The 27,567-nt window shown below is 38.6% G+C and overlaps 3 protein-coding genes across 9 annotated transcripts; 1 reads left to right on the forward strand and 2 right to left on the reverse strand.

Annotated features, from left to right (window-relative positions):
- Positions 1–476: 476 nt before the first annotated feature.
- Positions 477–4,279, reverse strand: smtnl1 (smoothelin-like 1). The gene is made up of 5 exons (XM_044126400.1): positions 4,058–4,279; positions 1,762–2,354; positions 1,544–1,658; positions 1,290–1,441; positions 477–1,106 (listed from the first exon to the last, which is right to left on the reverse strand). Exons 1-5 carry the CDS (start codon positions 4,124–4,126, stop codon positions 749–751), a joined length of 1,287 nt encoding a protein of 428 aa, XP_043982335.1. The 5' UTR covers positions 4,127–4,279; the 3' UTR covers positions 477–748.
- LOC122836662 (solute carrier family 43 member 3-like) lies at positions 1,383–27,308 on the forward strand. 6 transcript variants are annotated; one of them, XM_044126399.1, is made up of 13 exons: positions 1,383–1,466; positions 18,877–19,175; positions 19,272–19,401; positions 20,179–20,225; positions 20,312–20,388; positions 21,521–21,613; positions 21,702–21,841; positions 23,148–23,257; positions 23,374–23,517; positions 24,330–24,437; positions 24,943–25,129; positions 25,931–26,054; positions 26,142–27,308. In XM_044126399.1, exons 2-13 carry the CDS (start codon positions 18,977–18,979, stop codon positions 26,253–26,255), a joined length of 1,473 nt encoding a protein of 490 aa, XP_043982334.1. In that variant the 5' UTR covers positions 1,383–1,466; positions 18,877–18,976; the 3' UTR covers positions 26,256–27,308. The 6 variants fall into 6 exon arrangements, with proteins under 6 accessions (XP_043982334.1, XP_043982331.1, XP_043982330.1 ...); XM_044126396.1 differs by lacking the exon at positions 1,383–1,466 and adding an exon at positions 7,784–7,928; XM_044126395.1 differs by lacking the exon at positions 1,383–1,466 and adding an exon at positions 9,958–10,038.
- On the reverse strand, positions 4,948–6,280 carry LOC122836664. 2 transcript variants are annotated; one of them, XM_044126402.1, is made up of 5 exons: positions 6,199–6,280; positions 6,074–6,129; positions 5,650–6,003; positions 5,068–5,573; positions 4,948–5,002 (listed from the first exon to the last, which is right to left on the reverse strand). In XM_044126402.1, the coding sequence occupies exons 1-4, from the start codon at positions 6,222–6,224 to the stop codon at positions 5,092–5,094; spliced, it is 918 nt and encodes a 305-aa protein (XP_043982337.1). In that variant the 5' UTR covers positions 6,225–6,280; the 3' UTR covers positions 4,948–5,002; positions 5,068–5,091. The 2 variants fall into 2 exon arrangements, with proteins under 2 accessions (XP_043982337.1, XP_043982336.1); XM_044126401.1 differs by having other exon boundaries at positions 4,948–5,573; positions 6,199–6,279.
- Positions 27,309–27,567: the final 259 nt, after the last annotated feature.

Raw genomic sequence — 27,567 nt, forward strand, 5'->3', positions numbered from 1 at the left:
GTGTTGGATCAAATTAGCATAGATGTTTAGGCAGTGGTATTTACTTGTACAACAGACCAGTCTCAGAAAATTGTGAAAACACTTCATCAACAATATGTAGAAAAGTGTTGTGCATAGCAGACATTCAGGAGAAGGAAAGGTACAAAGATCTAATTGCCATTGTTGGCCTTGCTATTGACAACAACTGGAGGAAAATACATAATTTATCACTGAATCATCTTTAACTTTCATTCACTCCTCAGTAGGGCAGCAGGCCCCTACAAAATGCTGGCATTTATGTTTGAGCTCTCTGCTACATTGCACCACCCTGTGCAGAAAACCACATTGCCCATGTCAAAAACCATTACTGAACATGCTTCATTAAGAGTATATATTTGTTTGTATAAGCTAAACAAAAAAACATTAATGTTATGATGTTATGGTTATTGTCATGTTTGTTTGTTATTTCAGTAACAAATCCACCAATACATCTTTAATTTCCATTGAACGATTTATATGTAATACTTTCATCCAACGTTTTATTATGCTTTTTTTATTTGCACACATTTATGGGAAGAATTTATCTTTTATGGAGTGTCATTAAAATAAAGAGTGATAAACACAGCACAACAGACAAAAAATGCTCATATATTTGGAACATTAAATAACTAGCATCTGAGTTGAGACCACTGTATGCAACACTGAACTAAGTCATCATCAACAGTAATCTTTGATTTTTTTCAGTCTCTTGTTTTCTGTCAATTTTGTTCTAAGTCTCTGCCTCAACCAAAACTCCCTCAGCATCTTCATCCTGACGCCTCGTTGGGCAATCTTCCTCTTCTTCATCTGCCTTTGCTTCTTTGTCCTCTTCTCGTTTCTCCTCTTGGTTCTCCATCTTCTCACAGTCAGCACACAATTCCTCTCCTGCTGCGTCACTGCCTTCCTCTTTCTCTTCTTTCTCGGTTCCAGCCTTCTCCTTTTCCTCCTTGTCCTTCCTCTCTTTCTCTATTTTAGAGAGGTTGTGGCAGAGGGACTGCACGTATGTGAACACACACATCGGGTCTGGGTGATTTCCCATCATGATCATGTCAGCCACTTCCAGTAGAGGGCAGCAGTCAGCCAGGGACCTGGAGGAAGAAGGCAGCAGAGAGAGAAATCTGATGAGCCACAAAGGACAGAGAAACATCTTTGTTTCTACAGATTTGAATGGGAACTATCTGGTCCCACTATATCTCTTAAATACCCTGAATTTAAAGGCTTTTAAATGTGGTGTTTAATTGTTAATATGTTTAAAATGAATAAAACTTTACTCTGCTGTTTGGAAGGCCAAAGTGAAGTTTTTCTCCCTCTCCTCTGGTTTCAGTGAGCTGTAGTCGAAAGCATCAGGGAAGAAGCGATGGATTAGAGCACAGAATGCGAGCCCATCACTCCAGGACGAGGAGAAGTTTTCAATGTTTACACCCTACAGGGATCAAAGAAGAGTACAGGTAATGTCTTCTTCTTGGCACTGACATTATGACCTGAACTTGGTGGATTTTTGATGGGTTCAACATGTTGAAATTGCCTCATATTTGCGTGTCTTGTTGCGGCACCACTGAAGAATCTTCTGTTTGATTGAAGCTCCAGTTGCCATCGCTGTAGCGGACTTCTGAATTTTGAAATTGCGAGCTATCGGTGTCCTACATACAAAAGAGAGAGAGAGAGAAAAAAATGCAGCTTCCTCAAGCTTTTTGGAATATCACTTTAATGTTAGAGTTTATAGATATTTTGGCTATTACTCACTCTGGGGCACCTTGTTGAAACTTAGCAATAATGTCATTTTTATTGGATGCTCTAATAGAACGTGCAGAGGCTCTTGGTCGAGAGATTGAGGAGGGAGGGCCCCCCTTTCTTTTAGGCTTCACTTGTTTTTCTGTTTCCTTTACCTTTCCTTTGTCAGTCACCACTTTTTCCTCCTGTTTTGCATGTTTGTTCTGCTCACTTTCTTTTGGTTCGTTGTTTTTGATGTTTTCTCTTTGGTTCTCTACTGTTACTCCCTCCTTGTCCTTGATCTCCTCCGTAATGTTCCCACTTTCTTGATTCTGCATCTCATCCACCTGCTCTTCTTTCTTGTCACCATTCTCCACATCTACTTTCCCATCTTGTTTCTCTGTTGTTAATTCAGCTTCCTTCACGTCATCAACTGCGGACCTATTCTCTTTATCTTGTCCACTCTCTTCAGCACACTGAGAGACATCCTCCATGTTGTTTTTATCTTCAGCATTAGCCTTATCTTGTGCTTTTTCTGCCTCCTTGCTCTCTGCAACATCAGTTACCCTCTGACCTTCTGCGTTGTCCTCTGAGTTCTCACTCCCATCCAGGGCTGGTTTGTCCAGCTGGACAACAAGACAGGAAATACAACATTATATCAAAGTGAATGTCATTAATTATGCCTGTATTTAAGCTATATTTCAAAGTTATGCAACAAATAACTTTAATGAATAAAAAGGAAATGGTCACAAAACTTTGAATTAATGTGAAACCAGAGGAGGTCAAAATTATTCATATAGGTCTTATTTTATACATACAACCCCGAAAAACTCATATTTTGTTGCTGAGAATTCACACCATTTTTTTTTTGTCTGTCAACAAGCTTCGTACACAATTCTGACTGATTAGTTCACCTCTTCACTTGGTAGAAACTTGTTGGCTGGATTCTAACATCTAACAGGTTTGGTTTCCTGCCACTGTCCCAGTTTTTAAGGACAACACATGGCTTTTGGTCAGCTGATTTATATTCAAAAGTAGTTGGATGATTGGGATCATTATACTGCGTGAACACCTAACTGTGTTTCCGTCGTGTAACTTTATAGATGAGATCAATTTGAAGAATTTAGGAGTACTTCTTCCTGAACAGCACTCTACTTTGTGCAATGGAAATGTACCACTTGAACTGGAGCAGACCCTTGTCACGATGCATGACAGCTGACCCAGTATTTAGTTGTAAAAGCCTCCCCCCAAATATTTGATTACTGTAGCTGCATTGCCCAGTCTTTGACTCCTCTGACCATTAACTTTTCCTTTTAACATCTAACTTATCCATGTGGACATGTGCATAATTTAGTTGATCTCAACAGTGTTCATTTTGGAGAAACTGCTTCTTCCTTCGCTTTAATGCTCTCAATCCATGGTGATCTTCAACTTATGCAGAGACGATTGTATTCCGGCGTTTTCCAGTCAGTTCCCTGGTTGTTGTTGGACATTCTAACCAATTTCTATTTCTCTGAGGGCAATATTTTTGGGATGGAAGTTGTAAGCTGTGGTACTTTTCCTACTTTATTTTTCAAATTTTCAAATTATATTTATTATTTTTCATGCATCGAGTAAAATAAATTCAAAGTATACAATTTTGAGAGGTTAAAGTTCACAAGGATCCCATATAAATTGCTTTGATAAACAGATGCAACAGTTGCTTATTGCAGAGCGCACATAAAAGGACGACACAAGGCATTTGCAAAGAACTGTGCACAAAAACATTCCACGCTTTATCCAACTAAGATTCGGACAGCATATTTTATTTTCACTGAATTCAAACATAATTGGGTTACATTTTTTGTTAAATGTTTCATAATATACTTTCATCGTCTTTGTAGCACTTCGGTCAATATTGTTAACCAAGAATATTTTTAAACCACCTCATAATATACACCACCTAATATCTGAAACTTCTAAATATAAGGTCCTAATTTTTGAACTTGTATTTTAGTGTTGCCTAATCTGAATCTTTGAACCATGTTTTCCCTAATTTGTTAACGAGCTCCCACAATAACAGTCACATCGGGTCAGGTTTCCCAGCACCAAGTCAACAGCAAGAATAGGAAGGTCCAGTGTGCATCACCCTGTATAACAAATGAGTCATTCAGTAAAGAGTAAGAACAGGTGCAACACAGCATATGCAGCCAGAATCACGGATTCACTATACCTGCTGTGGGTTCAAATGCTCCGGTTGAGCGATCCCTGTATGGACTCTAAAATGCCAATCACTGAATTTGTTCTCATACAAATCACAATAAAGTGTGAAGCAAAGCCCAAAACTGACCTGGTTATTCTTGGTGGTGTCTGACTGGCAGGTCATTTCCTTCTCTTGGTTTGGTGGTTCTTCATCCATGATATCCAAATAAAAGCAGTTTGTCTACTTTATCAAGTTTGTTGCTCTTTACTTTCCTCTAAATCTGGTTATTCTGCATCTCAGTTTCTGGTTTACCCTCTCAGACAACACAGCTCAGTATCAGAGATGTGTTTGTGGTCATCTGCCTTCACCCACTTTTGGCCAACATCCCCCTCCCCCTGCTTTGTGAGGATTCCTATTCTTTATCTGACCTTTTGAACGAGAGTTCCTAAAATAGAGCCGTAGTGGCAGCCCTACTGGCCTGACAGCTGCCTCTGCTGTGGAAACCACAAATGTACACAGATCCACAAACAGCAAACCCATTTAATGTACAAGTTCCCTCTATATAGGCTTCATAAGCAGTTCTGCAATGAAAGAGTGTTTATCCTTAACTTTGAGTTAATTACATCATGTTAGGGTGACACTCAAAATTAACCTAGATGGAATCCCAAGACACCGTCAGCAAAACAGTTGTAATATTCTTGAGCTGGACCTGCTAAAGAACCAAGCTATACCCATAAATCAGCAAGTATGTTTTGCTCCCATTGTGTGCACTTAAACATTCCTGCAGCAAACCCATGACAAACCTTTTAGACAAGATAGGGAGACATTTGCAGGAGCTACTGTAGTTCTTAGAGAACTTTGTTCAAACAAGCATTTCACCCAGTCAAGTCCCACAGTGACAGTACCATGGCCAGTTCAGCTTCACTAGTTTATATATAATAAATAAAAATAAAAATAAACGTTTGTAGTTTGCATCTCAGGTTTCAAATAGACACCCCAAGCTTCCCACACTTAATTTAAACTGCAATACACTGACAGAAGATGTTGGAGGAAACGTTTATTAAAAGACATGGTACATCCTTAAGACTCCATCTACAAGAGAAAATAAAGTTAAGCCAATGGCAAGATACATTAGTATGTTACAACTGTTAACCCACCTTTGCATTATGTAACACAAAGACTTAAAGTGGCATCTTAAGCCTCTGTTGCTGCTGAGAGCCAGGGCTCTGTGGAGCATCAGAGCCATGTTCTTTCTGATAGTCTTTGCCCTTCTCGTGGTATTTGCTTAAGGTAGTGTAGGTGCCAGGAGGGTACAGTCCATACAAGAGCCTGTAGTCAAAACCAGGGTAAAGGTAGTGAAAGGGGCAAGGAAAAGTGTAGGGAGGAGGGAAGCCCCACAAGCCACCCACACCAGAAGCTGGCAGAGCAACAGGTGGAAGACCCAGACCAGGCCCCACACGGTCAGATGGGTAACCAAACTCCTCTATCGGCTGCTGGTAGTTCCCAATCTTGGCCTCCTTCACAACATTAGAAGTGTCTCCAGACTGAAGGGCCAGTGCAGAAAGTGCTGGAGGGAGTGGTGGCCCAACAATGCTCAAACCTTGAGGCTGGGTATTTCTTGTGGCTTCCTCAAAGGCTTGAGGGGCAATAGCCCACTGCATCTCTGGAGAGAAAGAAGTCAAGCTTACTTAATTTAGGATCACCCAAGCAAACTTACAAGTGATTTATTAAAATCTTACTGTGCAAGTTAGCCTGAGTTCCAGGTTGTGGAGGACTGCTAGCATACACTGCTGGAAGAGGAACCAGGTGCCTAGAACCTGCCAGGGTTGGTAGGTGTGAGCCAACAACAGAGCCTCCTTGTTGGACTAGTGAACCACTGCTTGCAGTATATCCTGCTATGGGCACAGACGAGGGCCGGCCTAAGGGCACAGGCTGGGCCAGAACATACTGGGGCTGAGCTAGATGTTTTGCCACTGGCTTAGAAACACTTCCAGATGGCCTGTAGGAGCCAGATGCAGAGTAGCCAGTAGCATGGTAGACACCATGATCTCCTCCAGAGTCACTAGGTCTGCCTTGGCCTTGAGATTTTGAGCCTGGGTGAACAGAAATGATATTAAGAAACAGGTTTAACTATACTTTTCCTTAATAGATTGGTGACTTCACCTTTCACTGGAGAGCCATAAACATCCAGAAGCAGCAGCAAGCAGAAGAGGGAAACCCTGAAACACATTGAACATTAGGAAACTACTTTATTAAGCGTCAAAGGACACTACAAATGGTTCCCTTACCTCAGCAAGAGCTTTACAGTGATCATGTTGAACAGCTAATGTGCTGCCAGAGGCAAAGTTGATGGTTCATAAATGCTGTCAAGGACAAAACCTGTTCAATCAGAACTTAGTTGCCTAACAACACACAGCTGATGATAATTGACTCCTAACAAGGAGACCAAAACACAGCAGATAGTTACAATACAGGTAAATATTTCTGATGGAGTTCAACTCAGATTGGAATATCTTCCACCATATTTCAATATTAGCCTGAACAAGGCCTAACTCTAAACAAGACACCGACATCTGAACTTTCACTGACTGTTGTTGAATAAGTTGAAGTGTGTGTGTAAATCCATGTAACTTTAGGGAAAACCAGTAATTGTGCAAAACACCATATTCTGTTTTGTTCTTTAATTATGAGCTGCATTATGACTTTTTACTGCCCACTTTTAGATTTCAGAACTGAACCAAACTTTGACAAAATTACCACGTCGTTCAGATATCTTTTATTTATCATGTTTTAAAAAGCCAAATTAATTGTGAAGCATTTCATATTTTCCCACCACAATAAATGATTTACTGATGACTATGCAGAAAATGTGCATTTTAAAATAGTTTGTTGCTGATGTCTCTTTGTAGCCTAAATTCTATTTTCTATGTAGAGCTTAATCAAAATTAGGCTTGTAATTTAAGACTTGCGGATTGAGGCAGCCGAACTCGATTTTAATTTCTACTCCTTTATTAATCCAAAAAGATTTCTATGATTTATTGTCCTTCAGTAAATTATGGCTTTTATTGGTCAACATGACATGTTGACCAGTTCCCCTCTCAAGATGAGGGGAACTGACTGAGACAAAACAACTCAATCCACACATGGACATAGGGTGACTCGGGCTATCATATTGTAAGGCGATTATATTTCTAATGGCCCTGTCAGGGAACTGACTGTAATAAACGATGCAATACCTAAACGGTCACACGGTGGCGGAAGAGGATTTTTTTCCTTTTTCTTTCTTTCTTTCTTTCTCTCCCATATCCCATTATGGGCTCCGTACAAAACCTTTATTTCTGGTTGTTGACTACATAATTTATGCTCTCGATAGACCTGAATTAAAAAAGGACCGGTTTGCTTCTTGGTTCCACTCTGGGTATTTTGGACCACGGAGATGCTTGGAAACCATGTGCGCCTCGCCCACCTAATGCGTGGGGCTTTTCTTGTCTGGTTCCAGGGACAAAACAGTCAAACAGTCATAGCTGTAGAAGATCTCAACATGCCACGTAAGTGATTCCGCCGTACAATGACTCCATGAGGAAGAATTGAAATATTCAACGCTATTGGATCTTGATGCACGATTGCACCTCATCACCTGCTGATGTGAGCATCCGAACAGTGCTGTCTGCCCGCAAGACTGCCAGCAAGTACTACCGAACAGATGATTAAAATTGCCTTCGTCAAACCCTACTCATTTTAAAACTAAATGTTTTCAAACCTGTCATTTTAAAACACTTTATTTGCAATTGTTTTTACGGTACGGAGCCCTGGGGCATCGCGTATCAGTGATGGGGGTTGAGGGGGTTAAAATCCGCAGCCTTCAGTCTGTGTGAAAATATTACAAAGTTCATCTGAAGATAACAGGCTGCGGCACCAAGTGCATAACCTCCAAACTTTCTCACTGTTGCTGCTGCTTAGCACATTCACCCACGAGATGAAAACAGGAACTGGATGGTGAATTGAGTTAAAGATTAAGGTAGGACAAAATGTCAATATTTCCATGCAGATTTGTCAATTTTATCTGTTCATGCAAAAAAAAAAGCTGATCAATTTGTTACAATTAGGTTTCTTCAGGTTGCAAGAAAAAGAGCTCTGACCTTTGAGCTTCACTCTAGATCTTGATGCAGTAACAATGGTGTGGTAATTTAACAGCATGTCCTGAAGCATTGATACCCCTTGACATTTTATACATTTTATCACCCCTCAGCCACAAACTTCTGTATGTTTCATTGGGATCTTGTGTGATAGTTTAAATTAGGGTGCACAATTATGTAATTAAAGTTAAACAGAAAATGATTTTAATCTATTTGGAAAAATAGCTGGAAAAGTACTTTATAGAACATGTCTCCATTTCTTTTGGGATGTGTATGCTGCCTTTACATACAAAAACTAAAAATTTTGCCCATTCCAATTTATACAATATCTTATTTAGTTGCATTGCAATTAAGGGGTTTAAAGATAAGGAATCTAATTAGATCACACTTTGACTTTACCACTCTTTTTCAATTTTTCTGCCATAATTCGAGAAGCCATAATTCAGTCTGAAAGCAGGATTTCATGTCTTTTGTTCTCAAAACCTTTAATACTTGTGCTTACATTTTCAGTTGCTTTGAACAGAAAAGTATTGTTGTCTGGCAACCTCTCAGCCAATAGAATGAAAATGTTACACTGGGTACATTTGTTTCTTTCTAGTGGGTGTGCCTGTGTGCCTACTATCAATTGTATCAACCTGCGCTGTCCAGGATGGATAGATTAGTTTTTTGTTTTTTTAAAACACATATTGGGGGCAACGGGGGAAAACATGCACTATGTGTGTCTGATTAGGGTGCAGTTGGAAAAAGTGGGATAATTTTGCTAAAACACGTTGTTTGAGCTTTCACGGTCTGCGTAACTAGCCAGTACTTGTTTATGATTACTGAACAAGCACACATGTATTTTGCCACCTGGAGCGGTGAATAGACGCTGGGGGAACCGTGTCTGATTGGGAAACATGAATAATAATAACAACAGCATTGTCAGTAGTTTATTCTTCTTCTGTGGATTGTAGGAAGGAGCTATGTTTTGAGTCATACTATGCATGAGCTAGGGATTCCCTGACAGAAAAGATCCTTTTGTTATGTTTACAAGACAACGGACACCGGTATGTTAGAACTATTGCACTCTGGAACCTGTGCCATTGTCAGAGAAAACATTCAGTGGTTTCATGTAAATGTATACTACAAACACAACAAAACTCTTCCATTTTCACCAGGAATTGTTGTGTAAACAGGGCCTAAGTTGTGACAGTTGGTTCTGTGAATCCATTTTTTTGGTTGGATGAATAAACTCCTGTCTAGGATCAGTAGGCTGTTAGAAGAAAGCTGAGGCCTGCATCCAGTGGGCGGTGCAGGTTGCTGCAATACATAGCAGCTACACAGACCCATCCACTAGAAGGAAACAAGCACCTAGCATAACACTTTCATTCAATTGGCTGAGAGGTTGCCAGGCGACAGTACTTTTTTTCTTTTCCAAGGCTAGCACAAAATGATTCGCAAGCAAGCATCCAAGTTTGGGGAGGTGAAGCCTAGTAAGGTAGTTATCTGCTTAGATTCAATGTCTTGCTTAACCAGTATTATAAGTGGAAAATTATGAAGTTAGATGAAGTTAGTTATTTGATATATAGTATAAGGCAACAAAATATAAGTATTCAATTCACATGGGTTCCAGGACATAAAAGAGATGAAAGTACTGGAAAAGATAATGGGGGGTTCAGTAACTATGGCTAATTTATTAGGGAAGCATCAATCACCTGATATAATTCAAGCATTTATTAAATATTTAAAAGATGCAAAATTAGCTGAGAGGCTTTAGTATGTATGTGTGTGAGAATGTATAAGTATGTATATAATTTAGTTATTTTAAGATTTGAAGATCTAGCTATAGGAAAAATTAATTTCTGAATTACATCTCCGTCCAGTTGATGGCGGTAATACACAAAATTTGTAAACTGCCAGAAAACGCTATAGAAGAAGAAGAAGAAGAAGAAGAAGCCAGGTTTGGAAGTGGAGATTTGATCCAGCTGACACGTATTGAGCGCGGGGAGAAAGGTTCGAGAAAGCACAGTGAATATTTGAAAAAGTAGAAGTAGACATGAAATTCTGTTTTCAGACTGAAAATGTGTGCTCTCGAAACCATACCATATGCTTGTGATGTGTTCAGGGTAGTGTACTGCGTAAGTTTGCAAACAGGCTCATATTTAACCCTGTTTGATGTCAAGTCAATGATTTTCCACTAAATCAATCAGCTACGCTTATTCTTTTTTAGCCCACTTCAGTTTGGTGTAAAGGAAATACAAACAGAACTTAGTTTCGCGCAAACTGAAAACGGGAAGCTTTAAATTAAACTTTCAAATGTGCTTTATAACAGCTTTATCTCTATATGAGTGATATACAGTTTTATTTCACATGCAAGCCCGGATTTTAGCATAGGCTTTCCAGGGCTGCAGCCTGGGGCCCCCGAAAGATGGTTTGTATTTTTGTGAGCAAGAACCAGGAAATAGGCTATGGATGTTAATTTTAAGGCATCGGAACATCTTTACAAACATCGCGTTTTGAAAGCCAGCTCGCAAGCGGTGAGTACATCCAAACACATGACGAGTTTTCCTCCATCCACCGCGGCTGTGTTTTGTATTTTAAACGATGCTAAAAGGCAGTGATGCTTTGAATCGTGTGTCAGTGAGTGGAAAAAAGCGACAGAACGATTCTAAGAGAAAGAAAGGAGCTAAAGTCACTGAAAAGTAATGCGACTGCTCTGCTCGCTCGCGCTCAATGTGAAGTTAAAAAAGCGGAACTGGCTTTAGCTTCCAGCTAGCAGCAGCGGGAGGAAATGTCCTAATCATATGGCGAAAGGCCGATTGTATAAATTAACACGAGTGCGTCCTGCCCTGCCCCGACACGCAGCTAAATCCAGTCATCACCGAATTTAAAGTTTTGACCAAGTTTGGCTCTCAGAGAGAAAATAGCCTGACTGTCTGAACTTGGTAAGGAAATAAAAATTATTATTACAGAGGAAGATACAGTTTATACAAATTGAAAGAGGTAGGGAGACAGATAAAGATAGCTTTATGTACAAAAACTAAAACTGTTGCCCATTCCAATTTAAACAATATCTTATTTAGTTGCATTGCAATTAAGGGGTTTAAAGATAAGGAATCTAATTAGATCACACTTTGACTTTACCACTCTTTTTCAATTTTTCTGCCATAATTCGAGAAGCCATAATTCAGTCTGAAAGCAGGATTTCATGTCTTTTGTTCTCAAAACGTTTAATACTTGTGCTTACATTTTCAGTTGCTTTGAACAGAAAAGTATTGTTGTCTGGCAACCTCTCAGCCAATAGAATGAAAATGTTACACTGGGTACATTTGTTTCTTTCTAGTGGGTGTGCCTGTGTGCCTACTATCAATTGTATCAACCTGCGCTGTCCAGGATGGATAGATTAGTTTGTTTTTTTTTAAACACATATTGGGGGCAACGGGGGAAAACATGCACTATGTGTGTCTGATTAGGGTGCAGTTGGAAAAAGTGGGATAATTTTGCTAAAACACGTTGTTTGAGCTTTCACGGTCTGCGTAACTAGCCAGTACTTGTTTATGATTACTGAACAAGCACACATGTATTTTGCCACCTGGAGCGGTGAATAGACGCTGGGGGAACCGTGTCTGATTGGGAAACATGAATAATAATAACAACAGCATTGTCAGTAGTTTATTCTTCTTCTGTGGATTGTAGGAAGGAGCTATGTTTTGAGTCATACTATGCATGAGCTAGGGATTCCCTGACAGAAAAGATCCTTTTGTTATGTTTACAAGACAACGGACACCGGTATGTTAGAACTATTGCACTCTGGAACCTGTGCCGTTGTCAGAGAAAACATTCAGTGGTTTCATGTAAATGTATACTACAAACACAACAAAACTCTTCCATTTTCACCAGGAATTGTTGTGTAAACAGGGCCTAAGTTGTGACAGTTGGTTCTGTGAATCCATTTTTTTGGTTGGATGAATAAACTCCTTTCTAGGATCAGTAGGCTGTTAGAAGAAAGCTGAGGCCTGCATCCAGTGGGCGGTGCAGGTTGCTGCAATACATAGCAGCTACACAGACCCATCCACTAGAAGGAAACAAGCACCTAGCATAACACTTTCATTCAATTGGCTGAGAGGTTGCCAGGCGACAGTACTTTTTTTCTTTTCCAAGGCTAGCACAAAATGATTCGCAAGCAAGCATCCAAGTTTGGGGAGGTGAAGCCTAGTAAGGTAGTTATCTGCTTAGATTCAATGTCTTGCTTAACCAGTATTATAAGTGGAAAATTATGAAGTTAGATGAAGTTAGTTATTTGATATATAGTATAAGGCAACAAAATATAAGTATTCAATTCACATGGGTTCCAGGACATAAAAGAGATGAAAGTACTGGAAAAGATAATGGGGGGTTCAGTAACTATGGCTAATTTATTAGGGAAGCATCAATCATCTGATATAATTCAAGCATTTATTAAATATTTAAAAGATGCAAAATTAGCTGAGAGGCTTTAGTATGTATGTGTGTGAGAGTGTATAAGTATGTATATAATTTAGTTATTTTAAGATTTGAAGATCTAGCTATAGGAAAAATTAATTTCTGAATTACATCTCCGTCCAGTTGATGGCGGTAATACACAAAATTTGTAAACTGCCAGAAAACGCTATAGAAGAAGAAGAAGAAGCCAGGTTTGGAAGTGGAGATTTGATCCAGCTGACACGTATTGAGCGCGGGGAGAAAGGTTCGAGAAAGCACAGTGAATATTTGAAAAAGTAGAAGTAGACATGAAATTCTGTTTTCAGACTGAAAATGTGTGCTCTCGAAACCATACCATATGCTTGTGATGTGTTCAGGGTAGTGTACTGCGTAAATTTGCAAACAGGCTCATATTTAACCCTGTTTGATGTCAAGTCAATGATTTTCCACTAAATCAATCAGCTACGCTTATTCTTTTTTAGCCCACTTCAGTTTGGTGTAAAGGAAATACAAACAGAACTTAGTTTCGCGCAAACTGAAAACGGGAAGCTTTAAATTAAACTTTCAAATGTGCTTTATAACAGCTTTATCTCTATATGAGTGATATACAGTTTTATTTCACATGCAAGCCCGGATTTTAGCATAGGCTTTCCAGGGCTGCAGCCTGGGGCCCCCGAAAGATGGTTTGTATTTTTGTGAGCAAGAACCAGGAAATAGGCTATGGATGTTAATTTTAAGGCATCGGAACATCTTTACAAACATCGCGTTTTGAAAGTTAGCTCGCAAGCGGTGAGTACATCCAAACACATGACGAGTTTTCCTCCATCCACCGCGGCTGTGTTTTGTATTTTAAACGATGCTAAAAGGCAGTGATGCTTTGAATCGTGTGTCAGTGAGTGGAAAAAAGCGACAGAACGATTCTAAGAGAAAGAAAGGAGCTAAAGTCACTGAAAAGTAATGCGACTGCTCTGCTCGCTCGCGCTCAATGTGAAGTTAAAAAAGCGGAACTGGCTTTAGCTTCCAGCTAGCAGCAGCGGGAGGAAATGTCCTAATCATATGGCGAAAGGCCGATTGTATAAATTAACACGAGTGCGTCCTGCCCTGCCCCGACACGCAGCTAAATCCAGTCATCACCGAATTTAAAGTTTTGACCAAGTTTGGCTCTCAGAGAGAAAATAGCCTGACTGTCTGAACTTGGTAAGGAAATAAAAATTATTATTACAGAGGAAGATACAGTTTATACAAATTGAAAGAGGGAGGGAGACAGATAAAGATAGCTTTATGTACAAAAACTAAAACTGTTGCCCATTCCAATTTAAACAATATCTTATTTAGTTGCATTGCAATTAAATAAGATATTGTTTATCTTGTTTAAAGATAAACAATATCTTATTTGTTTACATTGGATATCTTATTTATCTTATTTATCCAAGGTACAGGATAAATACATACTGTACATTGAGGATGGATAGAGAACATTGTCAAATTTTTCTTCCTTAGGAAACCTCTGTTGAATGGACCTACTCAAGATGTTCAAATATTTCTTTAATAAATACTAAATATATTTTGTTTGTAGTAATGATCTTTACATTCATTAAAGGTGCACTGGTAGCAATTTTCTGGCCGTTCACAATCTTTAAAAATCTGACTTGCTGAAATTTTTTTGTGCGTGTGTGTGCAAAATGACCTGGTGACCTGGTGGTTGGGACTGTGCATCAGCCCTCTCTCATGGTGGACAGTGGCTGATTTTTGTGACCTTGTAGGTAGATAAGGTTTGTGGATAGGATCGGTTCCACAAGTAAGTCACGGCCAAGCACCGACCACCCAAAAGGAAGGAAATTGGGGATATGTGTGTGTGTGTATATATATGCAACTGTATAATGATTATTAAGTAGGGCCCGTACCTTGGGTCAATCCCAGGGGCCCACACCCTCCTACGTCCGGCCCTGTTTACATTAAAGTTAAAAAAAAAAAAAAAAAAAAAAAAAACAGAAGTAGAGGGTATGATGGAGAGTGACAGTCCCATGGTCTTATTCTATTTTGGCTTTTCTTTCTGAAAAAGCGAATATATAAAAATATCTAGATGTTTTGAAGGAGAAGAATTTGCTGATAGTTGCATTTTTCCTGATGACACAAAAAGGGGGGGAGGGGGTAGTTGCTAGTTATGCAAACAGAGCACATGTTTTCCATGACTTCTCAGAACATGAGATTGATTTGAATTTAGTGGAACTGTATCCTTTTGCTGTGAATTAACATTAAAAAGAAAGATATCCTCTCCATTTAACAATGCTTCTATTGACTTATCTAAGGTAAACCTGAAGTCTTATAACCAAAAGTGGCGGTCCGGTTGGCTCAATTATTAAATGAAACGATTGAGGCGACACCAAGCCAGAACCAGTTGCAAATCAAGTGTTTGGCATTGCAGAGAGAATGTGGGTAATTTTTATTGGACACCACACATATACTCAATTCTGCCGCCCAATTCACAAATGCATTTCCATTATAAATGTGAGATAATGTAATGGGAAACACTCAGATGTGTCAGGAGTATATAATTTATTGGTAAGTGGCATTCCTCTTATTTATCAGAATGCCAAGTAGACCTGTTTTATTTTTGTTTGAAGTGAAAAAGGACAATAGTTACTTTTTAAAATGTACTTAAAAAACTGGAATCTGTGTAATTTATTTTACTGTCTTTGTAGATTACAATAAAAAGATGCTAGATGTGATCACAGGAGGATCTAATAAAATATTCAGCATACTTTTTCACTTTCCTTAAAATTAAACTAATATTAAACAACAGTACGTACTGAGCGTTAAATTCACGGTCACAGATATCACCGTTGCCTCTGTTGACTTTTCGGCTCAATTATATTATCTTCACCAGATCCAATTTCAGCTTGTTTTCTCTTGGACTTGGAAGAAATGCGCAAAAAAAGTAAGAAAAAAACTTAAATATACTGTACATGATCAGCTTGCAAAGTTTTCTTGACAAGATTTTTCCAATGTTTGCCACTGTGCGTTTCTTTTTTAAAATCCTCTCTGCACTGTGGGAATTTTCTGAGTTTGTTCATCAGAGAGGGAGACAGTGGTTTAACGTAAATAAATGTTTCTACGTTCGGTAGCTGAAGAAGCATTTGAAGGCTCAATTCTATTTTCTGCTAACATTACTGATACCATTTACCGTTTTACTGTTATGTATGAGGTTCTTCTCTTGGAACGCTGCATTTGCTTTATGACAAACAGTTTTTCTCTTCTGGAGTCCAAATGATTCAGTTCGAAGGACATTATGCCTGAAGTTCTGGTCTTTGTCTTTGCTCTTTCTGGCAAACATCGTTCTTGGAGAGTAAATGTTTACCCCTGGTAGTATAGATGGAAGCTAATTTTGTGCAACAAGTACAAGCCTGCTGATGTTTTAGGAATTTTGGAAACTTCCTTTGGCATCTTGTTGTTTGTTTCAGGGTCAGATTGCTCAGACGGACGTGCCTAAACTCACTGGCTGTTGTTTTGAACCTTCTCCATTTGTACACAGTTTTTGAAGCAGTGGATTTGCTGATTTTGACCTATTTTGAGACCTTTCTAACTCACCTGCCAAACCTGTTAGCTGCTACTGTTTTCTTTCATATTTCATCTCATATCAACATGATGTTCACATTCACTTCAGCAGTCAGCAACACACTAAACTAAATGTCTTAAATTTAAACCTGACAAACTTCAATCTATTGAGGAACAAAGAGGAACATCATGTGCACCTCGCATGTAATTTTAGCTATCTTAAGGGGAAATAATGTTGAGATTTACAAAATTATTATTACTAAATGATTGTACAAAACGTTTTAAACTTTAATTTTGTCTTGGGTTGTATTCATATTACTTGAACACATCCTTCTTTTCTTAGTGGAACTGAGATATCTCTAGGAGTTGCAGTTATAAATATTGAGGGTTTGTTTATTTATAATAAAAACCAATAGTAGTATTTTTGTTTGAACATTTATAATAAAAACCAATAGTAGTATTTTTGTTTGAACTATAGTGACTGAGTTGTCATTAAGTGTACTGTCATGTGTTTTATGACTTAAGATGGCTGTGTCTTCTTACGTTATTGACACCCACATACAGGCACGCATGGTTGTGATGCCCGGGTCAAACTGTGGTTTTAGGAAGTGAGAAGTAACTGGTTTGCATGCCAGAAGCTTGTGTCTTGTGATGAGGCGAACATTGTGGTCACTTATGGTAATGATAGTATGATTTACAATCATGATTGACTTCTGAATGTTCTTCAGCCTCCAAAATCCTGCTGATCGACAAACGCAGCAGCAAATTATTGAAACCTGGATGACAATGTAAATCATGTTTTGCTTGCTGAAGCAGTCCAGATTTAACTCCTTAAATGTGAATTAATGTTGGTATTGTAGACACATTTCAACCCAAAGACGCTGCAGAATTAAAATAATGTACTAAATTTGGCTTTGCAGTGAGAGTGTCCTGTGTTGGAGTCCCGGCCTGAGGTTTATATGCATGGAGCTTTCATGTTCACGTTCTCCAAGTGCATGAATGGGTTTCTGTGACACTGGTTTTGCAAAGCCGTATTTCTGTGATCACATCCTCACTTTTGTCTAATGACATTCTAATGAGTCCACCTTCAAATTTCGCAAACTGATGAGAAAATGCATTTTTTAAATATCCCTCTAAAGGTTTCGTGTGCAACATTTAAAATATTCATATTTTTATCAGTCATGCCCCAGAGTGAAAGTTTTGTAATATTGTATCACATGCTGGCAGCTCTGGTATGATCTAATTTCTTCTGCTTTTGGGAGCCTTTCACAATACCCAGAAAGATCATTGTGTTTCTGCTTAATCGACAGCAGATTAATTTGTTTTCTGACCTCCAGTGTAGGGAATCATCATATTTGCACCTGGACATTTATGATCACACAAAAGATGTTTTAAAGTATTCGCACTGATTAAGCTTTTACACATATTTTTTCAAAATAAAACAAAAATAATTATAGTACAGACTAACACTAAGTGGTGCATATGTGTAAATTCTATAGTCTTTAAATTCTTCTTGCGAATAAAAATCTGGAAAGCATGCACCTCTTCCTAGTCCTATAGTTTTCACATCGAGCAGACAACATCTTTACAAAATATAGCGCCCGACCTGTCAAAACTTTTCACAACTTTGGATGTATTATCATTTGTATTGTTTTTACAAAATAAATAAGTGATTGCATAAATATTCAGCCCCTTTATGTTGACTGACCTTGGTCCAGCCAAGTAGGGCAGAATTTCCATCTCTTGAATCAGATGTCGTTGAGCCAGACTTATACCTTTTGAGAACATATCCTTGCATTATTCAGCTTTGTGGCCCGGTCTGAACTTACAGACGTTTTTTTTTTCAAACTTCTCAAATTTCGCGTTTATATGTTCTTATATGTTTTAATTCTTTCCTGCTCTCTAATGCTGGTACATTACTCTGACACAAAGGCCGTAGTTTGGGCTCAGAGTTAGTATTTGCAAATGCAAATAGAAATTTAAATATTGAAGCATCTCCGGCGCACATGGTTTCGTTTGATTAAAAACCTGTGTGTGTAAAGCTACAGTGTATTTCATAGGAGAGTAAAAGAAAAGAATTGGTATTCACACGTTAATGTTTACTGTGGGTCAGTCTCCAGCAGCCCTTATTTTCCTGAAGTGACGTGAGCTGCATCGCCTCTTGGCTAAACCTGCACAAACAGTTTCCATGGCATCACACCCGTCTGCAGCCTCGTAGCTTCTGTGGCTCTGCGAAGTGGCCAGCCAGGAATGCAGGAGTGTTTATTTATCACAGTAGTTAGCAGCCTGAAGATGGGGAGGGATTTCTCTGCTGCAGAGCTGTGAGCTGCTGGAAAAGGGAGAAAAAAAACAACATTTGGGATGGACTAGAGGGAGGAACATGCAGGGTAAACAGAGGAAGGAGGAACTGACCTGCATAAAGGAAGCGGTAGTAGCCAGAGTGGTGGCAGTGGAGATCCTTCAGGGAGATTTCAGTTGCAGCAAACAGAGAAAGGTCTGCTTCTTTTTAAAGGATATTGCCTTACTTTTAGAAAAAAGTGTTTTTCATCACTTCTTTGTGCTTTTTTTTTTAATGATTAGCTCAGTTTTTGAATTTTTTCTTGACGTCAATTTTAGCACAAGAAAATGACTGGTGGTTGCCTATTAGAATATTTATAACAGATATTTTCTCTTCCAGCTGCGATGATAATCATAATCTACCATTCAAACATCAGTACAGGATAGTTTTTGCTTCTGACGAAACGAGACTTGATGTGTAACCTTCATTCTCTCTGACGAAACTAACTGCATGAAAACGTTGCCTTCTCTTGTGATTTATTTATTTGTGGCTGGTAGGTTCAAAGTGCTGAGACTGAAACCACGTGGGAGGAAGTGCATGTTGACACAAAAGCCGGTGAACATGTGCTTGTGAGTTTTTCTGCTGCCGAGTGTTTTTATGCGAGTGACCATGCCGGAGCCGCAGAGCAAGTTGTCGGTGCGACGCTGCCTCACCTTTGCTACAGGCCTGGTGGAGTGTCTCTGTTTCGCCGGAGCCGTGTTCGGATGGGCTGCCCTTGTTTTTGTCCTCAAGGAGGACCGTTACTTCAGCTCTCTGTGTGTAAACGCCACAGGACTCAACGGCACGCAAACTCTGGGTGAGTTTTACCTGCTGTGGATTAAAAGTTTGATTGTGAGCACTAATTGTTGATATATTTTAGTATTTTTAACACCTTTCTCTGTTTTGGCTACAGACTGCCGTGCACAGGATGAACAGTTCTCGCTCATTTTCACCATCGCTTCTTTTATGAACAACTTTCTGACGCTGCCCAATGGTTTCCTGTTTGATCGATTTGGGACCACAGTGACTCGACTCTATGGGATGTGAGTGAAAATATTAAATACGAAGGTGTCTCTGTAAATTACAGAGAATCTGTTGATTTGCACAACATGATTTAATCAAGCAGATTTGTGACCAAGACATCAGTGAATGTAAACGATGCCAGATTTCCTAAAAGAAATCCCAATGCCAGTGTGATTTACTGCCTAACAAAGTTCCACCTGCGGCTTTCCTCATTTCATTGACGGATGTCAGGATTCAGGTTTCATCATACGTCATTACTGTCTTGTTTAAATAAACTCATAATAATCAAACTTCATCCAAAAGAGCCCAGATCATTGAAAGAGAAACCCTGGACAAAGGAAATGTGAAAAAAATAATAAATTCAGCTATAATTCCTGCTCTGTTTGGGTTGGGAGTAAGTCAAGATGGTTTGATTATTTTAAGTTTCAAATTTTCAACATACCTTTTCTAAACCTCTAATTTATCATTTCTAATAAATCATCACAAAGCTGCTGATTTATTATGTCCACATCCATTAGTGTGGCCTGATACTAAGTCAACACATGTTTCCAATGAAAAAGGGTGGAGAGAAAATAAAGACCAAAGGAATGTAAATATGAAAGGGTCAAATGGTGATGAGGATGAAGTGTGCTTAGTGCAAGCCAAGAGCAGGAAATTAAAGTTGCTTTGCTTTGAATTCCACAGAGTTCCTGTTTTCCAAGCTTAAAATGTATTTTATTTTAAATCCAGGTTGTTTCTCATCGTGGTGTAAGTTGCATCTTGGAATCAGAAACAACATTTTTCCGTCTCACTTTCAGATTCCTTTACACCATGGGCACCTTGATGTTGGCTTTCTCCTCATCAGGTAAAAAATAAGTTAACAGTTTTCCATCAAATTAATACCTGCAAATTAGAAAGGTTTCTGATATCAGTCTTATTATCCTCCATCAGCTCTGGCCTACCTGCTCTTTCCGGCTCTTTCTTTTCTGGCTGTTGGCGGCATCTTATTTCTCATGACAAACATGCAGGTAATGTTCAGGCCAAAACACGGGCGGCTGATTTGGTTGCGTTGATTTGCTGCTCGTGTTGTTGTCATAGGGTTTGGACATAAAACTATTATTCATCTTTAGGGAGAAATTAAATGTTTTTTGTTTGTTTGTTTGTTTTCTGTTTTTCTTTTTTCACTGTGTAATGATCGGAATCGTATATTAATTTTCTGACCCCTGCAATTAGAATGAGTCACTTTGTCGCTCTTTGGTAGAAACTGATAGAAATGAGTAAAAGTGTTTCATCCTTTTGAAATTTAAAATGACTGTATAGAAAATTAGAGATGCTCCAAGTGGGAGAAAAGTTGATAAATTTGATCTGTTTTTCTTGATCGGCTCTAATTGTTGATGAAATACTGAAAAATCAAAAGATTTTTTTCATTCATTAAAAGCGTCGATCGAAAGGCATCAACATCACAATGTCCTTTGTCTTTTGAAACAGTTTTTTAAAGGCTGATTTAAATAACATGGAGGTTAGAAACTAAGATAAATTGGGTAAATCATGTGATTCCTTTTTGGATCAAAACTCCGACCTGCAGATCTTTATCTAAAATGATTTATTTCTGTTGGACTTTGAGGAGGAAACCTGCATTTCAGACCATAAAGAGTTACTCTCACCCACGCTGAGCTCATCCTGCTACTTTCTATGTAAAATTAGACTCATTGGGTCGTGCAATACTTTGCAAATATTGCAGCAATTAAAACAGCAGGATAATACTTGCACTTGGGACCTAAACATCGTTAAGTTTTTTGTTGTTAAAGCGATTGAAGAGCTGCTTATGGCTGCAGGTTGTAGACATCTGGGCAAAAACAACGACTTAGTCAGGAACTGTTTGTTAACTCATCTATGACCCACTTTCTGAAGAAACGCTGCAAGACTGTTGCAAAAGACATTATGTGACAAAGACTATTAATGCCTGCATACCAGCGCTTCCGTAGTAGGACAAAAGGAAGTTCCTGTTTTTTCAGGCTGCTTCACATCTTTCATCCAATTCATGATGTTCTGCAGCAGGAACACAAATCTCCTTGGGAAAGAATAACCTGGTGATATTCTACTCGTTTCGCAGAGATCCTCACTGTAATGCAGCAATAATCTGCTTTATGTCTCTTGAAGGTTGGAAACCTGTTTGGATCCCGTCGTTCCACCATCATCACTCTCTACAACGGGGCATTTGATTCTTCCTCAGCGCTTTTCCTCATCATCAAGGTGAGATTTATCAAATAATGTTTTTAAATTTCCACATACAAATATATGTGCCACTAATAATCTCCATCCCATCTCTTTTTCTCTGCAGCTGTTGCATGAGTCTGGCGTCTCTCTACGTTCTGCCTTCCTCTTTCTGTCGGCCTGCAGCGTCGTCCACATCCTCAGGACGTTCTTCCTGCTCCCCAGAAAACATATTCCTTACCCGCTGCCGGATCGCTACACATATGGGTATGAGTAGGCTGCATAGACACTGTAACCGTCTTTAAAAAAAGCTATAAAAGAAACATCCAAATGGGAGTCAGCAACATGCAAATATAGTACTTTGTAAATATGTTTATACCCCTTGAACTCTATCAAGTTTACTTGCTGTACAAGTCTTTTGTTGTAGGTTTCTACTATTTATGCACATGTAGACAGTAAATGTTGTTCCTGTTATTTGCAAAAACGCCGAAGATTGGCCACATCGTATTGAGGACGTATGTGAAGTTTGGTCACAGATTGTTGATGGGATTCAAACCTGGACTTCGGTTTACTTCGCCAAGTCCTGCACAAGTTTGTTTAAATGCTTTTTATTGAAGACAGTTGAGTGAAGGTAGTGATGTATCTAAAACATTCAAGATTCAGAAAACCACTGCACTGCATAGTTTTATTTAGGGGTGTAAATACATTTTATCTATAAAAAAATGTCAACCATCCAACATTTTTCTTCAAGTTCATATTTACAAGTGGGTCTTGTGTTGGTCTATCACATTTTTGTATATCTTGATCTTTCTGCTTAAAATTTGACAAAATACCAAATTTCTTGTGTCATGGCACTGCATCACCTAAAACAGCTAAGACAAAAACAATCATTTGTTTTCATACATTTGTCATTTGATAATTAATCCTAAACTAGTTTGTTTTTTGATTTGAGGTGCACTTCTTTTCTCTACTCATCAGGAACAAGACAGATCCAAAAATAGGAGTTTTTAAAAGTCTTTAGTTCCAAGTGTTAGAATCTCAACCAAGAGCACATGGATGAAAGGTGCAAATTCAGCAGAAAAAACTTGTTTTCCACTTAAATGGTACCTGTGAATGCTCAAATGATGGTAGCTCAGCAAAGAAAGAAACGGACTAAAATAATACAGCTGACAAATGTTACTGAGTCGATGAAATGTAGACAAAATAATCTGCTGCTGGTGAAAAACAGACTCTGTGTTCCCACTTCTAGACTCCATAATAACTACAATATAATAAACATCAGCAGGAAATTTGCTTTATCTAATATAATACATTTCAGGTCGCTTATTTTAAGAAGTGAAACCCCAGATTAGGCTGTGTGTGTGTGGTGGAAATCTGGTTTAATGTGATCAGAGCAATTTAGTTAACAGTTTAAAATCCACAAAGTTTTTTTAGAACAAAGAAAAATATGTTCAAGACAGAATGTTGATCATGTAATGTCAGATGATATCCGTTTCTCTGAATCAGTTATTTCAAAGAATTCATGAAAACTTGAGTCTTTTTCTCAAATCACTCCCACCGTCCGTCACTGCAGAGTCTCTTGTGGTAAATCGGTGGCTGCGAGTGCAGAGGTGGCAGCAAACGGTGAGGCGCATCCAGCAGCTGAAGAAGCGCCTCTCACAAAGAACGCTGCTGTCAGACAAGGTCCAGTATTTAACAAAAAAAAAATTTATACTATTATTTACATATCTGGGGTCGATTAATTTCTTTTTGTTGTTTTACTGCATTTAATAAATTTGCGCCTCTTTTTGCCCCCTCAGAGAAGACTTTCCGAGAGTGTTTGCTGTCCAGGTTCTTTTTGTGGCACCTGCTCTGGCTGTCGGTGATGCAGCTCAGGCACTACCTGTTCATCGGCACCCTCAACCCCATGCTGCAGAGGCTGACTGGAGGAGAGGCCTCACTGGGTAAACACCCCACTGTCTTGGTGTCAGATCAACAGTTTGAACTGTGATACATGCAGAAGTTGGGCTTTTCAGATTTCCTCACTTTTAGTTCACACTGCATTATTGCATGTAGGTCTGAGATGCATGTAAATGCATTTTCAAATACAAATATCGATTTATGTTGTCTTTTGTTTATAATGGGTCTTTTCTAAGGAAACTGTGCATCAATCATTTACTTTAAAGATGCATTTCTGCGGACAACATAAATTTTCTGGACTTTAACACATGAAATTGAAAACCTGTGCTGCAGGTTCCTTGAAGGAGATAATAGATTTGAATTCAGCAGAAACTGAAGGACGTAGGGAATTATGAAAAATAACTGTAGTCTGATTTTTACTACTCTGAATAGTGCATAAAAGCATGTGCTGATATTTTGAGAACACCTCAGTGAACAGGTATGTCGTTATCAAAATATACGAGATCAGAAATACTTTAGGATGCCAAAGAGTCTCTTCCAAATACCCAGGATTATCTCCTAGAGAATAAGTTACAGAATAAGAAAAGTGTGGAAAAGTCTTAGATAAGTCAGTAGTTTTTGATATAAGAATGGAAAACTTGGATCTTTGTATTTGCAGCTTCACAGAAAACCAAGTCACAATAAAAAATACTGAGAGCTAATAACACTGAGATAGAAGAATAAAAGTCAACATTTACATCACTGCCAAAATTGATGCTACTTTTTCCAACGGATTTTAGGTACTTGCTACGTCAGACGGCTGGTGCGTTCAACATGTACGTTTAACCATGTTGTTTCTACTCATGTCTCTGAGCAGTGAGCCAGTACACCAACGCCTTCGCCATCACCCAGCTGTGTGGAGTGCTGTGCGCTCCCTGGAACGGCCTCATCATGGACCGACATAAAGGCAAACCGCGAGCTGCAGGTGAGACGCAGTTGAACAAATTTATCTAATGAAAATGAAAAACGTCGGCAACATTTTCCTAAAAGTAAAGGGGACTATTTACTCGTCAAATCAACAACTTGAGGTTTTCTGAATGATTTAATATATTACGGAGGTGTTTAGTCATGATGCATGAAGTCATTTTAGTTGGTTTTAAAACTATTTAATTTACACAAATTTTAGGATTGCATCTGACGAGAGAAATAGCTAAAACAAAATGTATTCAGACAAATAAAAATATAGTTACTTGTTTGTGGTTTAAAAATAAAGTCTTGTAATTATTTTGGTCATAATATTTCTGCTTGCCTCTTAGTTATTGGATATAAAAAGCAGTTTATTCATACAATCTAAGCGATTGTTAACATTGCATTAAAGCGCCTCTCTTCACTGCACTGTATGCCTGTTTATGCTGGCACAGCAGGAGCCCAGAAATAACATAATGGAGTCTCTAAACTTCACAGGAGGATCTATATTTGTATGTTTACAGGAGAGACGGAGCTGGAAGCTGATCTGCGGGCGTCTGTGCTTTCTCTATTCCTGACGGCGCTGCAGTGCGTCTTGTTCTCTCTGTGTGCCTCCACCCCTTTCCTCCCGCTTCAGTACCTCACCTTCATCCTGCAGGTGCTGAACCGCTCCTTCCTCTACGGCGGCAACGCAGCCTTCATCAGCGTGGCGTGAGTACGGATGCATTTGCAGAAATTGCCACGGTGCTAGACTTGATTTCAAGCCTTTTTGCATAAATATGATTTGACAGCGAAACCACAAACATTTTCTAGTTTGTACTAATACATTATGTAAAATGTGTATATTTAGTGTACCTCTACATTCATATTCAATAAATTAGAATGGCATTTAAAAGTTTATTTATTTCAGTTGCTCATAAATAAAATACATTGTATGGGCATTAACAGGCTCATGTTTTCAAGCTTTTATTCTGGTAAAAATTATGATTTTCCATTTAGAATTTAAACATTACATCAAACCTACAAAATCATTTTTACTGCAGAAATAAGGTTTTAATGAAAACTATGTTCACTACCTTAAAATTTTAATGCTATCTTTATTCTGATAGGCGAGATGTTTATTGGTATCCAAATCCAAGTTTTGCTCAGTTTATTTAAACGGCAGAAATTCAAAACAAATGTAATCTCAAAGGATTTTACAGTTTCAGTTCTTAGCTGAAACTGATTCTGTCCTAATCATGTTCTCATGTTTAGATTAAGTAACAGACAGTACAGTTCAATCTGAAATGCAGTTGTAGTCGATTGACGATGTTATCCAGATTGTTTAAAGTTTATCTTAGGAAGTCCAGCTGATTGCATTAAAGCGTTAGTTTACAGGAATCCCTCCTGCTGATAAAGCTTTTGGTCTCAGAGCCCAGTTGGATTCCTTCTTGAAGGATCTTTATTTGGTGCTGGTTTTGTTAAGTTTAATTGATCATGTATGTTTACGGCTAATTTGTTGTATCTTTGTAGGTTTCCGTCTTGCCATTTTGGGAAGCTGTACGGTCTGATCATGGCTCTGTCTGCAGTGTTTTCTCTGCTGCAGTATCCCTGCTTTGCTCTGGTGAAAGGACCTCTGGGTGGAGATCCTTTATACGTGAGCACAAGTTTTATCTGTGTCAGCTGCATGCTAATTCAGCTGTGAACCCTCCTCTCATGGCCTCCCCTCTTCATGTGTGTGCAGGTGGACGTCGGCCTGACGCTGCTCAGCGTGTTAGCCTTCATACATCCCGTCTTCGTCTACATGCATTGTCGAAATCTCGCCTCTGAGAGAGCAAGGAGCAAAGCCTCATCTTAAAGAGCGCAAACCGAGGACGGTGATTTAAAGCTTTCCACCTTGGTGGTCGAGTACCATTTCCTGACTAGAAACTAAGAACTTTATTTTCAGTAAATTTTGTAATCATTTTACAGTTTCACCTTAAGCCAGAGTTCTTTTCATAGATAATCCTAAGTGTCCCACAGAGGCATAAAATTACAAATCCTCAGTCGCACTACTAAAAAGGTGAATGTTTGTTTCTTTCCTTTACTTTTTGCAAGTTTCACTTCATACTAACAACCTTTTTATGTGTTTACTCAGTCATCTGATGCTTGAAGTAACTCTTTTTTTTCCCTTTTTGCACAGATATTCTGCGTAGGTCAATCATTGTTTTTCTGCGTAGGTCAGTCAAACGTTTTACTTAAACAAATTTGTTGTACGTTTGTTGTTTGGTGCCTAATATGTGCCATTTATCGCTGAAAAGGAAAAGGCATAGAGTTTATTTTTATTATGAAACAGACTAAGGACCATTACAGTGACCGTAATAACAATATAAAAGTTACTCAGCAAAGATTTGAACGGCTTCATCAGACAGGAAACATCTCTGCCCTCTGCTGGCTGCACAGCAGATTTATTTCCTTCTGACCAGAAAAACGTTTCTTTTTACTACATTGAATTCGTGTTTTTGTCCATTATGTGGAGTGTCATTATTTCAGTGTTTTTATATTAAACATAGAGACATATAGACATACTGTGTTAAAACGTGTAAAGGATCAAAAAGGGACGTTTTATATTCCGCGGGAAAGTGCCAAACTAAAGCTGACTAGTATTTATTTTAATGAGATATTGATTAATATTGATATGGATATAACATCGCTGAACAAAATGTAGCTTTTGATTAAATGTGTGATGAAGGGAATTAATTAATGTTCTTCACATTTTGTTGCTTTTGTTAAACTGAGGTCAACTGCCACCTACAGGTTGTGAAAGAAAGTGCAATTGTACCATTGTTTTCATGTAACTTGACTGATGGACACGTTTTTACGTACAAAAATCCATTCTGAATAAAAACTTGATACATTTCTGTTCTCAAAATGTTTGTTTTTCTGGATTAATCTGAGAGTTTTCCGAAATGCATTTAACTTTGATAAATGTGCAACTGGATAATTCTTACATTTCAAAAGGAGGAATCGTAACGTGTTGAAGCTGCAATATTGACTGACATTAATCTCCTTAGGACACTTTGTTGATTAATACTGCTGCAGCCTCAGGAATTTTGTCTATTTAATGACATATTTTGAGTTGTTGCTTTGCAATTTCCCCACTACTGTTTTTTTAATGGGTGCTATGTTTT

Source organism: Gambusia affinis, linkage group LG09, assembly GCF_019740435.1.
Source record: "Gambusia affinis linkage group LG09, SWU_Gaff_1.0, whole genome shotgun sequence".
Taxonomy (NCBI): Eukaryota; Metazoa; Chordata; class Actinopteri; order Cyprinodontiformes; family Poeciliidae; genus Gambusia; species Gambusia affinis.

Bases quoted from the DNA above. Each gene is read 5' to 3' on its own strand.
- smtnl1 (XM_044126400.1), bottom strand. From the start codon at position 4,126: ATGGATGAAGAACCACCAAACCAAGAGAAGGAAATGACCTGCCAGTCA. The intron at 2,355-4,057 runs GTCAGTTTTGGG...CTTGTTGTCCAG, and splicing joins ACACCACCAAGAATAACCAG to CTGGACAAACCAGCCCTGGA. The intron at 1,107-1,289 runs GTAAAGTTTTAT...TTCTTCCTCCAG, and splicing joins TTGGCCTTCCAAACAGCAGA to GTCCCTGGCTGACTGCTGCC.
- LOC122836664 (XM_044126402.1), bottom strand. From the start codon at position 6,224: ATGATCACTGTAAAGCTCTTGCTGAG. The intron at 6,004-6,073 runs GTGAAGTCACCA...CTGTTCACCCAG, and splicing joins TTATGGCTCTCCAGTGAAAG to GCTCAAAATCTCAAGGCCAA. The intron at 5,574-5,649 runs GTAAGATTTTAA...CTTTCTCTCCAG, and splicing joins AACTCAGGCTAACTTGCACA to AGATGCAGTGGGCTATTGCC.
- LOC122836662 (XM_044126399.1), top strand. From the start codon at position 18,977: ATGCGAGTGACCATGCCGGAGCCGCAGAGCAAGTTGTCGGTGCGACGC. The intron at 19,176-19,271 runs GTGAGTTTTACC...TTTTGGCTACAG, and splicing joins CAACGGCACGCAAACTCTGG to ACTGCCGTGCACAGGATGAA. The intron at 20,389-21,520 runs GTAATGTTCAGG...TGTCTCTTGAAG, and splicing joins TTCTCATGACAAACATGCAG to GTTGGAAACCTGTTTGGATC.